General features: G+C 49.7%; 6 protein-coding genes across 6 annotated transcripts; 3 read left to right on the top strand and 3 right to left on the bottom strand.

The window, feature by feature from the left end:
* Window positions 1–186: 186 nt before the first annotated feature.
* On the bottom strand, window positions 187–1,222 carry BGW36DRAFT_429323 (uncharacterized protein; the record flags this gene model as incomplete). Its single annotated transcript, XM_046220671.1, has 2 exons — window positions 187–262; window positions 324–1,222. 2 exons carry the CDS (start codon window positions 1,220–1,222, stop codon window positions 187–189), a joined length of 975 nt encoding a protein of 324 aa, XP_046070588.1.
* Window positions 1,223–2,279: 1,057 nt separating this feature from the next.
* BGW36DRAFT_382707 (uncharacterized protein) lies at window positions 2,280–3,533 on the bottom strand. The gene has a single exon (XM_046216582.1). It carries the CDS (start codon window positions 3,144–3,146, stop codon window positions 2,397–2,399), a length of 750 nt encoding a protein of 249 aa, XP_046070587.1. The 5' UTR covers window positions 3,147–3,533; the 3' UTR covers window positions 2,280–2,396.
* Window position 3,534: 1 nt separating this feature from the next.
* Window positions 3,535–5,785, top strand: BGW36DRAFT_382705 (uncharacterized protein). The gene is made up of 2 exons (XM_046216581.1): window positions 3,535–5,688; window positions 5,743–5,785. The coding sequence occupies exon 1, from the start codon at window positions 3,896–3,898 to the stop codon at window positions 5,561–5,563; it is 1,668 nt and encodes a 555-aa protein (XP_046070586.1). The 5' UTR covers window positions 3,535–3,895; the 3' UTR covers window positions 5,564–5,688; window positions 5,743–5,785.
* A 602-nt stretch (window positions 5,786–6,387) lies between these two features.
* BGW36DRAFT_299192 (uncharacterized protein) lies at window positions 6,388–10,388 on the top strand (the record flags this gene model as incomplete). Its single annotated transcript, XM_046211506.1, has 2 exons — window positions 6,388–8,223; window positions 8,295–10,388. 2 exons carry the CDS (start codon window positions 6,388–6,390, stop codon window positions 10,386–10,388), a joined length of 3,930 nt encoding a protein of 1,309 aa, XP_046070585.1.
* A 424-nt stretch (window positions 10,389–10,812) lies between these two features.
* Window positions 10,813–11,562, bottom strand: BGW36DRAFT_361136 (uncharacterized protein; the record flags this gene model as incomplete). Its single annotated transcript, XM_046214251.1, has 3 exons — window positions 10,813–10,831; window positions 10,876–11,111; window positions 11,221–11,562. 3 exons carry the CDS (start codon window positions 11,560–11,562, stop codon window positions 10,813–10,815), a joined length of 597 nt encoding a protein of 198 aa, XP_046070584.1.
* A 263-nt stretch (window positions 11,563–11,825) lies between these two features.
* BGW36DRAFT_300116 (putative aldose 1-epimerase) lies at window positions 11,826–13,025 on the top strand (the record flags this gene model as incomplete). The annotated part of the gene is made up of 1 exon (XM_046211597.1): window positions 11,826–13,025. The coding sequence occupies one exon, from the start codon at window positions 11,826–11,828 to the stop codon at window positions 13,023–13,025; it is 1,200 nt and encodes a 399-aa protein (XP_046070583.1).
* Window positions 13,026–13,142: the final 117 nt, after the last annotated feature.

Raw genomic sequence — 13,142 nt, 5'->3', positions numbered from 1 at the left:
CATGCTGGAGACAAGAACATAGGGTATACACAAGTTGATGAGACCTTAAGTTTTAGCTCTCCTTTTGTCTTGTCTACGAGTGCTACACAGAAGCTATTGGCCTTATAGCAATACAGTCCCTCATACCGACGTGCTTAGGTTTAGGGCCGTCACATCAAGCCTCATCTAGAGTCATCGCCGTTATACTTAGACACCAACGCAGACATAGTACCCAACCCAGAGAGACTGACAGGTGTCCCCAACCGCCGGGTTCCAGCTATAGCTATACAGATTATCAGCCACCCATCCTGATCAAGTTAAGGAGGGGAAGGAGGCTAACTTACAACTGAGAGACTGAAATGCCATACTGCTGGCAAATCTTCTCACAATAATCACCAGACTGCACCTTATAGTACTTATTGCAGTTGCTAGTAATACCAGTCTGCTCGGGTTGAGGGCCAGACGGGGCAGTAGAAGTAGGTTGGGTAGGAGTGCCGGGAACAGCAACACAGTAATAATAGCCCGCGAACAAGCCAGAGCAACTCGACCCGACTGCAGGGTTCCACGACTCAAAGTCGGAGACGGAAAAGGTACCAAAACTAGTGGCGATAGAGTAGCAGCTATCACCAGACTGAGCTTTGTAGAATTTCGTACAGTCAGAGACAATGCCACTCTGTGTGGGAGAAGGTCCAGAGGGAGCCGTGGTAGTAGTCGGTCTGGAGGTTGGTGTTCCAGGGATGGCGACGCAATAGTAGTAGCCGGCCCATAGACCTGAACAGCTAGAGCCAACGGCTGGATTCCACGATTCAAAGTCGGAGACTGAAAAGGTTCCAAAGGCACTGGCGATGGAAGAGCAAGAGTCCCCTGATACGGCCTGGTAGTACTTTGTGCAGTTGGCAGCAATACCGCTCTGTGTAGGCGATGGAGCGCCGTTACCTGTGGCAGTGGCAGTGGTAGTGGTAGCGGTAGTGGCAGCGGGGACAGTGGTCTTTGTGGGAAGGGGACCTGACCACTGAACGCAATATGACTGGCCCACGGTGACACCGTTACTGCAGTTGGCGCCGACTTGAGAGTTGTACTCTTCAAACTGAGTCGTTGTGATACCCCAATCATCAGAGATAGACTGGCAGGTGTCGCCGTTGTTCGCGGTGACGGAATAAGAGCAGTCTCGAGGCCCAATTGCAGCAGAAGCGGCGCCGGCGAGGGCGAGGCTAGAGGTGAGAGATACCAGGAAGCGAGCCATTTGCGATGATTTATGGCCAAGATCTTTACTTGCGGTGAAGAGAAGAGACAAGAGAAAGGATCACCATGAGATAAAGAAGAGAGCGAGAAAGGAAATTGATTGGCTCTGAGACATATATCCTTGCTCTCTGGAGATTCCCCGGGCTGGTGTGAACCGGCATGCGAGGAATCGGGTGTTCCATGGTACTGTGATATCAATGGGTCGTATTGTCTAGTTAGCTTAAGAGTGAACAATGGCCTGATGTTTGTACCTTGTACAGGGTATGTAGATTAACGGTGCTCTAGACCCATGAGAAATTTTCAGTATGATGAAGTTACACTGCACAAAAATGGGAATAGGAATGCGATGGGCACAGTGGTTAGTTCCGTCCGTGGTTACCCGACACCTATCCTGCCGATTGGACCCTGCATCTGTCCACACTCGGCACTAGAGAGGTAGGGAGCTTTAGAGACCAAATATACCCCAGTTCTCGAGAAATGCCTCTTAAGAACCATCTGGCCAATCATATCAGAAGTCCAGCGATCTAACATGCATAATGAACTCGAGTTAGACAGGGCAAGACTGTGACGGCCAATAGGTAGGCTACGATGCTGATAATGGCAAGGAAGTAAAGGCTTACTGAGCATCAGCCCCCGTTAGCCTTCCCAGCGATCACTAACTCGTGTCTGTCATAGCCGAGAGCTGGGTATGGACGTTCGGGCTACATATAATAATCATAATAATCATAATAATGATGAAATGAGTTTAGCCCAGATCCCTTGAACCTAAATGAAATTGCCTGAGATACCTTCTCTCTCAGTACGTATTACAACCGGGTGGGAGCCTGTAAGCCTCACTGCTGGTGTACCTTGCAGGGCTTTTGAGAATAGGGGATTTCTGCAACTGTGATCGGCCTCTGGGACGTATCCATCTCGGGTTGTTTGAACACGTCAGCCGAGCTGAGAATGATACCGAGTGGAAAGGCAACGAAAGTGTGAAAATGAAAGAATAGCTCAACGACAGGGAGCCCGATTTAAAGCACGTTGATCTTACACTCTTCAGTAGTAGATATATTTATGCATATAAAGACGGGAAGACATAAACTAGGTACACATAAAATTGAGGACTAGAATTACGGGCCATGGATAATTTGACCTGATACTGTCCTTGACATGACTATACAATCAGTGAACTACTAGCATGCCATTTCCATATTGTCTAACACTTGCTTCAACTGGGCCACATTATCCACATGCCCACCCTCCGAGTTCTTGAGCCACCTCTTTTTGAAATCCTTCACAGTCAACCCCTGATTTGCCGCCACAGTCGCCGGAGCATCAGCTACGTTCACGGTAAGGGCAGGAGCCGCACCATCATAGAGGGGAATCGATGTAGTCACCACGTGTATGTCACTATTATCTGGATTCCCCGTGAATGTCGTCATCATAGCATTGCGGCGCATAGTGCGAACTGCCTGAATGTTCGTCTTGAGCAAGTTGGCGTTTCCCGGGGAGCGAATGGCAAGATCGATGGCAATCCACCCAAGCTTGAATAGGAAGTCGCTGTACTTTGCTCCATTGAAGCCAGGCAATGCAGGTCCTAACTTGATAGGTCCGGCGAAATCTCGCCCCTCAGAGTCTTTGATCGCGAGACCTTGGGCTGTCTGGTCCATGTTGGGCAGTGTTGGGTAAGAGGTCGCCGGGGCGGCTCGGGTAGGAAGTTTCTCTGGTTCTTTGGCCAGATAGCGGAGGAGTTGGTCCAGTGTACAGGGACTGCCCCGTGTGCCCTTGCAACCGGTCGCAATCTGCTTCGGTGTGCCGCCGTTGAGCTGGGCATCGATGGAGTATAGGTAGTAGAGGAGAACACGTTCATAGCCGCCAGGCTCTGAGTATGCGCCTGTCTGCGTGATTCCGAAAAAGAAGAGGAGAAGAGTAACGAGACGCATTGTGAGATGAGACAACACGTAAAAGTTGGTACTGGCTTTGAGAGGTGACACTATAAGGGAAAAGAAGATAATTTTAGAACAACGGTCAAGAAGTGACCGTCACGAGTGTGAGAAGGAGACTGTCCAGCATCAATGTCTCACAGTCACACGGAGATAGACCCTACTAGAAGCATAACCTAAGTCGGGCATTCTGTCATGTATTTCAAGCATGGCTGCATCAACCAGCTTAGGCCTCTCTAGATTGTAAAAAGGATCCCACTTCCTATTATGATCATTTAGGCCTAGTAATAAATTATTATGGGTTTGGATAAGCACTAGTCCTTAGTGCTTCATTAAAATTACTTCAGTGCCACTGTACCACATGGTCTCCATGAATGTACAAAAACCCCTCAGGAATTATATCGTGCTGTGTATTGCTGGCGCCCAAGGTCTGCCAGCACAGCCACCAAAAACAGCTAAAATCACAATGCTACATCAATCGGCAACTTACCGTCCGAGCCAGGCTAGCTTAGCCGCAGTGGGCGTCGACCCCTCATCTATCTGCCATCATTCAACGAGGAATCAGTGAATCGGCCATGGTTGATGTTTGGAATATATTAGCTGCTGTACCTTACAATAATCGAAATTACATGGATGCTCGATCCGCCTTACTTTGACTTGGTCTGCCGCCCGTTCTGAGCAACCAGTCTACCTTTCCCCCCCATTCCAACAGTCAGACATTTATTCATTGTTTGAACATTTCCCACGACATGGCAGACAACAACATCGTAGACCGCTTGAGGTCGGTGGCCTTCGACCTTGGTGAGGCCAGGAACGCTCTTCGTGGCAAAGCCGTCCCTACGGCTCTTGGGCGCAGACTCACGCGACTTTGCATCATCTGTGGCATTCGATATCACGAGCAATTTGCCGAGAATCCAGACCTAGAACAGCTAAGCCACTATGTGCCAGAAGTCTTACGTGCCTTGAACGCTCGCGCGATCATGAGCAACAAGATCCCCTCCATGCCTGAAGCGCGAGATAGACCCTACTGCATCTGGTACCCTCAGGTGGCATCGCAAGACACTTACAGGAAGCTGTGGCAGCAGTATCCTGACATGTCGTACCAAGTTGCTCGCGCGTGTGCCGTAGCCAACTATGTGGAACTGTATCTCGAGATGGATTTGTTACCTGACACCTCTGTTGCTGAGGAAGCCCGTGCAAGTGGGTCCATGGAAATATATGAAGCCATCATGCGGAATCCTGTTCAATATCGCATCATGAATGATTACACAAGAGAAATTACTGTGCAGAATCCGAATCCTGCATGTTTGAACGATGATACCGCCATCGTGTCTTATCTCGATGTTAAACAACGCGTCAGACACACTGGAGGCATAGAGGAAGAACCTATTTTGGAAAACACTGAACAGCCCCAACAAGCCGCCGATGACGATGATGACATGGGGTTTTTATTCCCCTTTCCCGGGTTTGATGAGCAAATTTTCAACATTACAGAGGACATGAACGTGGGGGAGGTGGATTGGAAAGACGAGCTGTATGCAGAAGGACCGCCGATAGATTACCTACCTGAACTTCTCTCTCAACCTCTTCCCGTTCATTTGCCACAGGGCAACAAGGACCTTCTGATCCTGATGGCGGCCTACTATGGTAACATCGAAAGATATGCTAGACTGCGTCGTCCTCGCATGATTGACAAGGAGCTAGGGTGCCTCGTGCGTGGGATCTATCACAACTCTATGTTTGCCCTCTGGTGTGCGAGCCAAACTATGGAAGACTATGCAGCCAGCCATGTGAAGACAGCAATACATGCTCGGATGATTATGAACAATGACTTGAGTCGTATCATTAATCTGGACACGAGGCAACCTTCTAGAGACTTTTTCTGCGCCATGCCATATTTAATCTGGTTCCCTACAGTAGCTAATCGCGGGACGTACAAGCTTTTAGCGACTACAGTCCCTGAGATGAGACCGTCAGTCTTACACGCAGCGGTCTTTGCACAGGATAAAGCCCTCTTCGACTGGATGCTAGACGTGCTTCACGTGGCCCCTACTCCATTTGCTTTTCGAGAAGCCGCGATTCAGCTCACGGGAGAAGTGCACTCTTCGTACTTTAGACGTCGTCTAGAAGCTCGCAGTCAAGAACTAGGGATAGATCTTCTTGCTCCTATGCAAAGTTGGAAATTTTACTCGGCACGATCGGGGCAGCAAATACCGCCTAGTAACTGGTTGGCAAAGAAGGTGATGCCTCTGCAAGTTACCAGCGAGCAGTCGGATTGGGGAATCTACAATGGATTCTATGTTGATGCTTCCTCAGTGGAGTTGTTTGCATCAGCGCCTGAATCTTGGCGTCCGGACAAATGGCAAGTTGAAATAGACTATCAAGACTGGCCGAAGAGTGGAAGCACTCACGAGTAGCTTAGAAGCCATTGAGCTCCTAATTGAACTGCTTTACTAGTGTCCCGCTAAAATAACCCTAGGCAAATAATACATGACAATACTACGTGCCAAATACCACGCACTTGCTACTACATGTCCTAAAACTGTGGTCTAATCAGCACCTAAATCCACCTTCTTAATTAATATTGAGTGCTTACTTTGCTGGTTTATAGGCCCTGTTCTCAACTGGCTATTTGTTGTGTCTTGTTCTTAAAAATTAAATATTAAAATATTAGATTGGCTTCAACATAGCGCTTAATTACTGGGGGCGGTCACTGTGAGGCTGAGCCCCTTGGCGTCAAGCCTTCGGCTAAGGATGCCGATATGCCGCTAGGTGAGTGACATGTGAGCCTCGGGCCGACCCTTATCTAGACCAGCCAATCGGAACATATCAGGGCGGGGTACATGCAGCATTACTGCTTACAGTGGGCCGTTGATTTTTGCGCCGCATAAATTTAGTCTGACCCTGCTATGTATACAGGGATACGAGTCAGGGCCAGAAATCCGATGTAGCATTTGTTCCTTACAGGAGACTCCCATGCATGGTAAACTATGTGTACTACAAGGTTGCTATTGTTTCACTTCCCCTTGGATTTTTATTTTCTGAAGCGGAGTAGGCAGGGCACTCCCTTCTTGAATATGTACCTCTTCACTCTTCCCACTGTGAATCATTCGTCATATCAAGACTCGTCGCGCTCATCACGCTTTCCTCAATCATCTGGCTTCATATGTCCAAGGCCCTTGCAAGGTTACCCTGCACTTTTACAGACGCGACTCGGCCTCTGGCCTCCAACGTGTACAATATGAGCTGCTCTATCATATCAGCAACGATATGGCTTCTCTTTTATTTTCAAGCTGTATCTGGCACCTTCTTGTCCCAGATCCAGCCATGCCCTGACTATTGCGGAGATAAAGAACCGAAAGATTGGACTGTCTACTCGTCATTGACGCCTCTGAGCCAGTGTAGCCAGCCAATGCTTTTTGACTTTAACATTCACAGTCCTGTTGACATAGACACCGTCTTTAAGCTGCGTGCTTGCAATGCTGGCCATGCCATGCCTTCATCTGTGGCTCACGTTGGCGAGGGCCACACCAACAAGGCCGCCCGCTCCGTTGCAGCTCATGTAGCACGCGGGAATGCATCCGACGGCAGCTCTGGAACGGCTATCGAGGTTTCGTTTCAATTGCTGGCTGGAGGGCCTCCAGCATCCACAGTTACTGATGATTACAAAACCATCCTCTCCGCTGCGCAAAAGCGTCTCCAGAGCCAGGCAAAGAACCAGACTGATGCAACTATTCTCTTTGGCTATTCCAACGGGGTTGCTGTTGGCATGTTTGTCGGGGCTGGCATAGATCCTGCCGCAACTCCTCAAGTTTTTAAATATTTACTTGATCAGCAACCGGGAAGCGAAATGGTGGTCCAGCTTTGTGATGACAACCGCACAGGGAACTACGTCTATGGCCTGTCTGTCAACACGGATGGCAACATTAGTTCGATTCAAAACAATGTCCTCACCTGGTGGAATGCCAAGTGTGTGGAGAGGAGCTCTTCTGATATCACCAGTCAATCCTTCAAAGTCAACATGGTAGACCGGAACTCAGGCGAGATGACTTCTTCATCTGTCAAGACTCGCAGAGACGGAACTTGTCGAACTGTCACTGTGGTCAGTCTCGATTCTTGCGGAAGCCTGGCCTCAGAGTGCGGCATATCCGCCAATGATTTCGCAACATACAATTCGCAGCACACAAATCTCTGTTCGACCCTCGCCGTCGGAGAAAAGGTATGCTGCACACCAGGCGGGCTACCCAACTGGCAGCCCTCAGCCAATTCGGATGGAACATGTGTGGTGTACAACGTTCAGCCCGGCGACAACTGTGATGCCATTAAGGCCAACTATGGATGGCAAACTACCGACCTCAACTCTTTTAATAACGGGACTACCTGGGGATGGACAGGCTGTGACCCACTCCAGGCGGGACTCGCCATGTGCGTTAGCAAGGGAACTCCCCCTTTACCTGCGAGTGTCAGCAATGCCATCTGCGGCCCCATCGTGCCGGGGACAACACAACCTGATAACGGTACAGCCATTGCTGATCTGAACCCGTGTCCACTCAACTCTTGCTGCGACATTTGGGGTCAGTGCGGCATCACAGAGGCCTACTGTAACCCTAACAAGGGCCCTACCGGGAACCCGGGAACGGCTCCTCCAGGAGGATATGGTTGTGTATCAAACTGCGGTACAAATGTAACCAACAATGGATCACCGCCGTCCAACTTCATCTCGGTTGGATACTATGAGGAATTCAACTGGGGCCGCGAATGTCTAAACATGCGAGTCTCGGATCTGCAAGGCAGTTCCTACACTCACATTCACTGGGCGTTTGCTGGGCTGAACGGTGACTTTTCCGTCAACATTACTGACGACGGTAACCAGTTTCCAGTATTTCTTAACCTTACGGGGGTTAAACGCATCGTTTCCATTGGAGGCTGGGGATACTCGACTGATCCGTCGACTTATGCCGTGCTCCGCAGTGCCATGACGGATGCAAACCGGGATACGTCTGTGAACAATATTAAAAACTTTGTGACTCAAAATAAACTTGATGGCATTGACATTGACTGGGAGTACCCTGGTGAGGTAAGCAGCTAACCCGTGGAAAACTTTCCCTTATCAGATACAGGTCAGTGTTAACATCATTTCTTTTTAAGCCGGATATTCCAGGTATCCCCCCAGGTCAATCATCCGATGGGCCAAACTACCTCAAGTTCCTGCGAGCATTAAAGATTGCGCTCGGTGAGACAACCTCAGTCTCAATTGCTGCACCAGCTTCCTACTGGTATCTGAAGGAGTTCCCTATCCGGCAGATGAGTGGAGTGGTTGACTATATTGTTTATATGACGTACGATCTTCACGGACAGTGGGACTACGGCAACAAATTTGCACAGGAAGGTTGTCCCGATGGTAACTGTCTCCGAAGTCACATCAACCTCACCGAAACAGAGTATACCCTTGCCATGATTACCAAGGCGGGAGTCAACGCCAACAAGGTCGTTATCGGTATCTCTGCGTATGGCCGTTCCTTCGGAATGACGGACCCGAGCTGCACTAGTCCTGATTGCACTTTTCAAGGTGATGTCGAAGGTGGCACGGGGAGCGGGTCAACGGCAGATTTTGGACGTTGCACTGCTACTCGTGGCTATATCTCGAATGCTGAGATCTTCGAGCTGATTGAAAATGGTGTCGCTAAGGGATGGTATGACGACGGTTCCAACTCGGATATGGCCGTTTGGGATTCGACCTGGGTTGCGTATGAGAGCCTTGCCACCCGCAGCTCCCGGACCAGCTTTTACAAGGGTCTCAACTTTAGGGGCACCATTGACTGGGCTGTTGACCTGCTCGCCTTTACCGGTGACGATGGAGACGAAACAGACCCCAACAGCAGTGACGGTGGCGGTACTGGCGGACCCCCCTTGCCGGATCTTTCTTGCCCTGGCAACTATACGACACTCGACGATATTGAAGCTGCAGCTGACTCGATGCCATCACTGTGTGCTGCCATATACATGGTTCAGGCTCTGCAAACTATTTACAACAATGCCATGATTCAGTACAATTCCATGATGACGAACGGGTACGACTCAAAGTTCCAAATCTATGCAGGCGTTGTTGTCGATCACGCCGGAGACTCTATGACGCAAATGATCTACCAGAACGGAACCAATTACTTTGCTTGCATCGTGGCAGAGATGAACTTTTGTTGTTCTGTCTGCAATTCTGCAAATCGCGGTTGTGACTATTGTCGTAATGACACCACGGGCTGTACAAAAGTTTGCAACCCCCGTTTCGGTTGTTCTGAAGAACCCGGGCTCGGCGAAGCAGGCTTGTTCGTCCGTGAAGTTGAACCCATACCTGGATTCTCCCAGGAACCCGAGCCGTGCCCGCCTGACTATTCAAAGCACGGCTATGGTGAAACTGACATAAGCGGGACCCCTTCCACCTCTATCTGGTGGAGTTTCCAAAACGACAACACCACGGCTCAGTTTTATGCCGACCTTTACTCCCAGACGGCTATTCCAAAGAACAAGACGTCAATCCAGACCCACGTTCGCACTACCAATGATTGTCCGCCATCGGCGTCTCAAGGTGACGGTAATGACTGCTGGAACCTTGGTGTAGATTATACCATGCCATACATCAACAACTATACAGAGGCCGATGTTATCAACCCTAAGGACGTTGTCACGAAGGCTACATCCAGCGCAACCAACCTAGAAGGTCAGATTAGCGATGTCCTCGAGTGGATGCAGGGTATACTATATGATGGTGAATTCATGGACGTTGTCGATACCATCTCTATCCCCATCATGATGATCAACTCATCCATTACAGAAATGGCAACCATTGAAAGCGTCGCAGATGAGATTACCAGAGAAAAGCGTATGGAAATAATCTTGGCCTTCTTTGGTGCTATCCTGTTCCTGGTCCCTATTGCCGGGGAGCTCCTTGGCTCTGTTGCAGAACTTGCAGAGATTGGAGCCATCGTCACTGCTGCTGGAGATGTTGGCAATGTCGCCTTTGACATTTATTCCGTCGCCAGCGATCCTAAAAACGCGCCTCTCGCCATCATGTCGGCCATTTTTGACCCGTTGGCTTTGCTGGATGCTGCTAAGGTGGCTAAGGCGGCTAACATCAGGAGAGGCATGTCTGCTGGGGATATTTTGAAGCTGGGTGACCAGGTTAAACCTGTATTAGACAAGATTGGCTCCATTAAGTCAAAGTCTAGCTGCAGTTTCAAAAGGTAAGGAGGTATTAATATAAAGATGAAGGCTCTATACAACAGCATCACGACTGCAGAATGATACCCAGACAGCTACATCACCAGATTATAGCACGGTTAAGGTCTGAGTGGCCCAAGACCGATGAATAAATTTGATATATTATATTCAAAATATTTAAAGTATATTTCTAGTAAATAGAATAAACAGTTTTTTATAATAATTAGAATAAAAAAATTAATATATAGCATAGTACATAATAATATACATATGTATATATCAAAATACCGCACAAGGCATTTCTTTCTATTACGAGTTGGAAGTAGGTAAGGAAGCAGCTTGAAGTATACATGTACATATATGTTCACATTTGTGTGCGAACAAGCCAAGCATGTCATACACGTGGCGAACGTTCCAAGAACATGATTTGCTATAATAGCTTCAGCTCTGCTCAAGCAATAACGGCTTGGCTGGGGTAATACACATACTGACTGTCTTTTGCCTATTTACTTACTGCGATATCGCAGAACTCGGATAAACTGATTCACAACAGCCAGAGCAAGTCAAGTAGTCGGGTGCAATGACGCACGCGAGACAGCATTGACCGCGAGCGACGGTTAATAGCATCGCAATACAGCTGCCGCTAATGCTGCCAACAGCGTTCTGAGATGTCGTCACGGGGCTGTTCCCAGTGCGGAGGGACGTACATGTACAGGTCACGGGAGAATAACAGGCCAAGTTCCAGCATGCCTTGAATCAATGTTTCCCCGGCCGAATGTCGATCAACTGCGGGGCACGGCGCTAGCACCAGCCTACCGTGCAACCAGCCTATCAGTGACGTGCACCCCGCCGGACTTACTGTTACTGGCCTAGGACGCCCCATTCGGTGCCTTTCCACATCAGGACTAGCGGTCAGCTTGCGATCTTTCCTGCTTGCCATGTGTGTTCCTCGACCAACCACGCTGATCACCGCATCCAACAACTCCAGCTCCACGTTACATTCAATTAGCTGGTCTCTAGAGAAGCTTGACCCCTCTTCGCTGCCTCCTCTCATTGGGGGCTGCTGCATCGCCCACCAATCGCGGTCGGACTTCCAAGCTGTACCCCAGACGCTGACTTCATCTCCGAAATCAAACAACAACACCAGCCTCCATTCCTCTCTAGTACAATCGCGTACCGCCAATTGTCCAATCCTAGCCATTGTTTCTTTGTTTTCTCCACAAGGCAGCTAGCGTAGCTTTCCCCGCTTGCTAGAAGGACAGAGACAGAAAAAAAAATGCGCGCGTACAGGTCGGCGGATTGTTGCATTTAAGTCCCGGAATGCCCCTTGCTGCACACCGAGGAGTGCTCCCCCGGCTCCATCCAAGCTTGTCCTCGCTGCTTCATAAACCCCGTCTGTGGCGTCTTGTTGCAGCTGTGTATGCCCTGGTGTTCCTGGTTGTTTCTATATCCCTGATCTCCAGAATGCATTTCAAGAGCTATCTCTCTGCCACGCTGTTGGCGCTCCCCGCACTGGGCAGTGCCACCGCCAACGACCACCCGGATCCCTTCAAGGTCTACAACATCACGGCCGAGAACATCACTGCCTCGTTCATCGGCTATGGTGCGCGCCTTATTGCTTTATACGTCCCAGACAGCAATGGCACTGTGCAGGATGTCGCCGTTGGTTACGATGACCCCAAGACCTATCTGCACGACACAGAGACCAACCACACCTACTTTGGTGCCACCGTCGGTCGCTATGCCAATCGCATCAAGAATGGCACCTTCACCATTGATGGGAAGACATACCATGTTCCCACCAACGAAAATGGCGGTGCCGACACGCTCCACGGCGGCTTCGTCGGCTACGACGCCCGCAACTGGTCGGTGACCGCGTCAGCAAAGGACAGCATCACCTTCTCTCTGCTTGATAGCGGCTTTGAGAAGTTCCCCGGTGATGTCCTCAACCATGTCACCTTCACCGTGGATACCGAAGTCACCCCATTGAACCCCAAGGGTCTTCCTCAATTGACTTCCAGAATCGTGTCTCTCTCCCTAACCGAGAAGACTCCAATCATGCTGGCTAACCACGTCTATTGGAACTTGGACGCGTTCCAGAGCCCGACAATTCTCAACGATACTTTGCACATGCCATTGGCTTCGCGCTACGTCGGTGGTGACAGCATCCTCATTCCCAACGGCACCATCATTGAAGTCAGCGACACCCCGCACGGCGCCATCGACTACACCACCGGCAAGCAGGTCGGCCAGGACTTCGCCTACGCCGAAGGTATCTGTGGCTTCAACTGTACCGGCGTTGATACCTGCTTCGTCAACGACCCAGAGCCTTTCTACCCGGCCGGTGGTCTTGTCCCCATCATCCACCTCTCCTCTCCCTTCACTGGCATCACTCTCGATGTCGCCACCAACCAGCCAGCCCAACAGATCTACACTTGCAACGGCCAGAATGGCACTATCCCCATCAAGGCCTCGCAAAAGGCCCGCAATGAAGCCGCTGGCAAGGGTGGTGTTGACTACGTCAACAAATGGGGCTGCATCGTCATTGAGACTGAGGGATGGATCGATGCCATTAACCAGCCTGAGTGGGCCCAGCATGAAATCTACGCCCCTGGTGATGTCCCGACGGTCAACTTGGCTACCTACCAATTCGGTACCATCTAAAGACCGAGAACGCTATATATCTGTGGAGCATACCTCTACATAATGTGCAATTCTAAAATCTACGCGAATACAGTCGCTAGGTTAATTGTATATAATGCTTTATAATACCAACATATC

This window comes from Talaromyces proteolyticus (assembly GCF_021365285.1).
Source record: "Talaromyces proteolyticus strain PMI_201 chromosome Unknown BGW36scaffold_8, whole genome shotgun sequence".
Taxonomy (NCBI): Eukaryota; Fungi; Ascomycota; class Eurotiomycetes; order Eurotiales; family Trichocomaceae; genus Talaromyces; species Talaromyces proteolyticus.
Note: the sequence above shows the minus strand (reverse complement) of the source record. Positions and strands in the feature narration are given on the sequence as shown.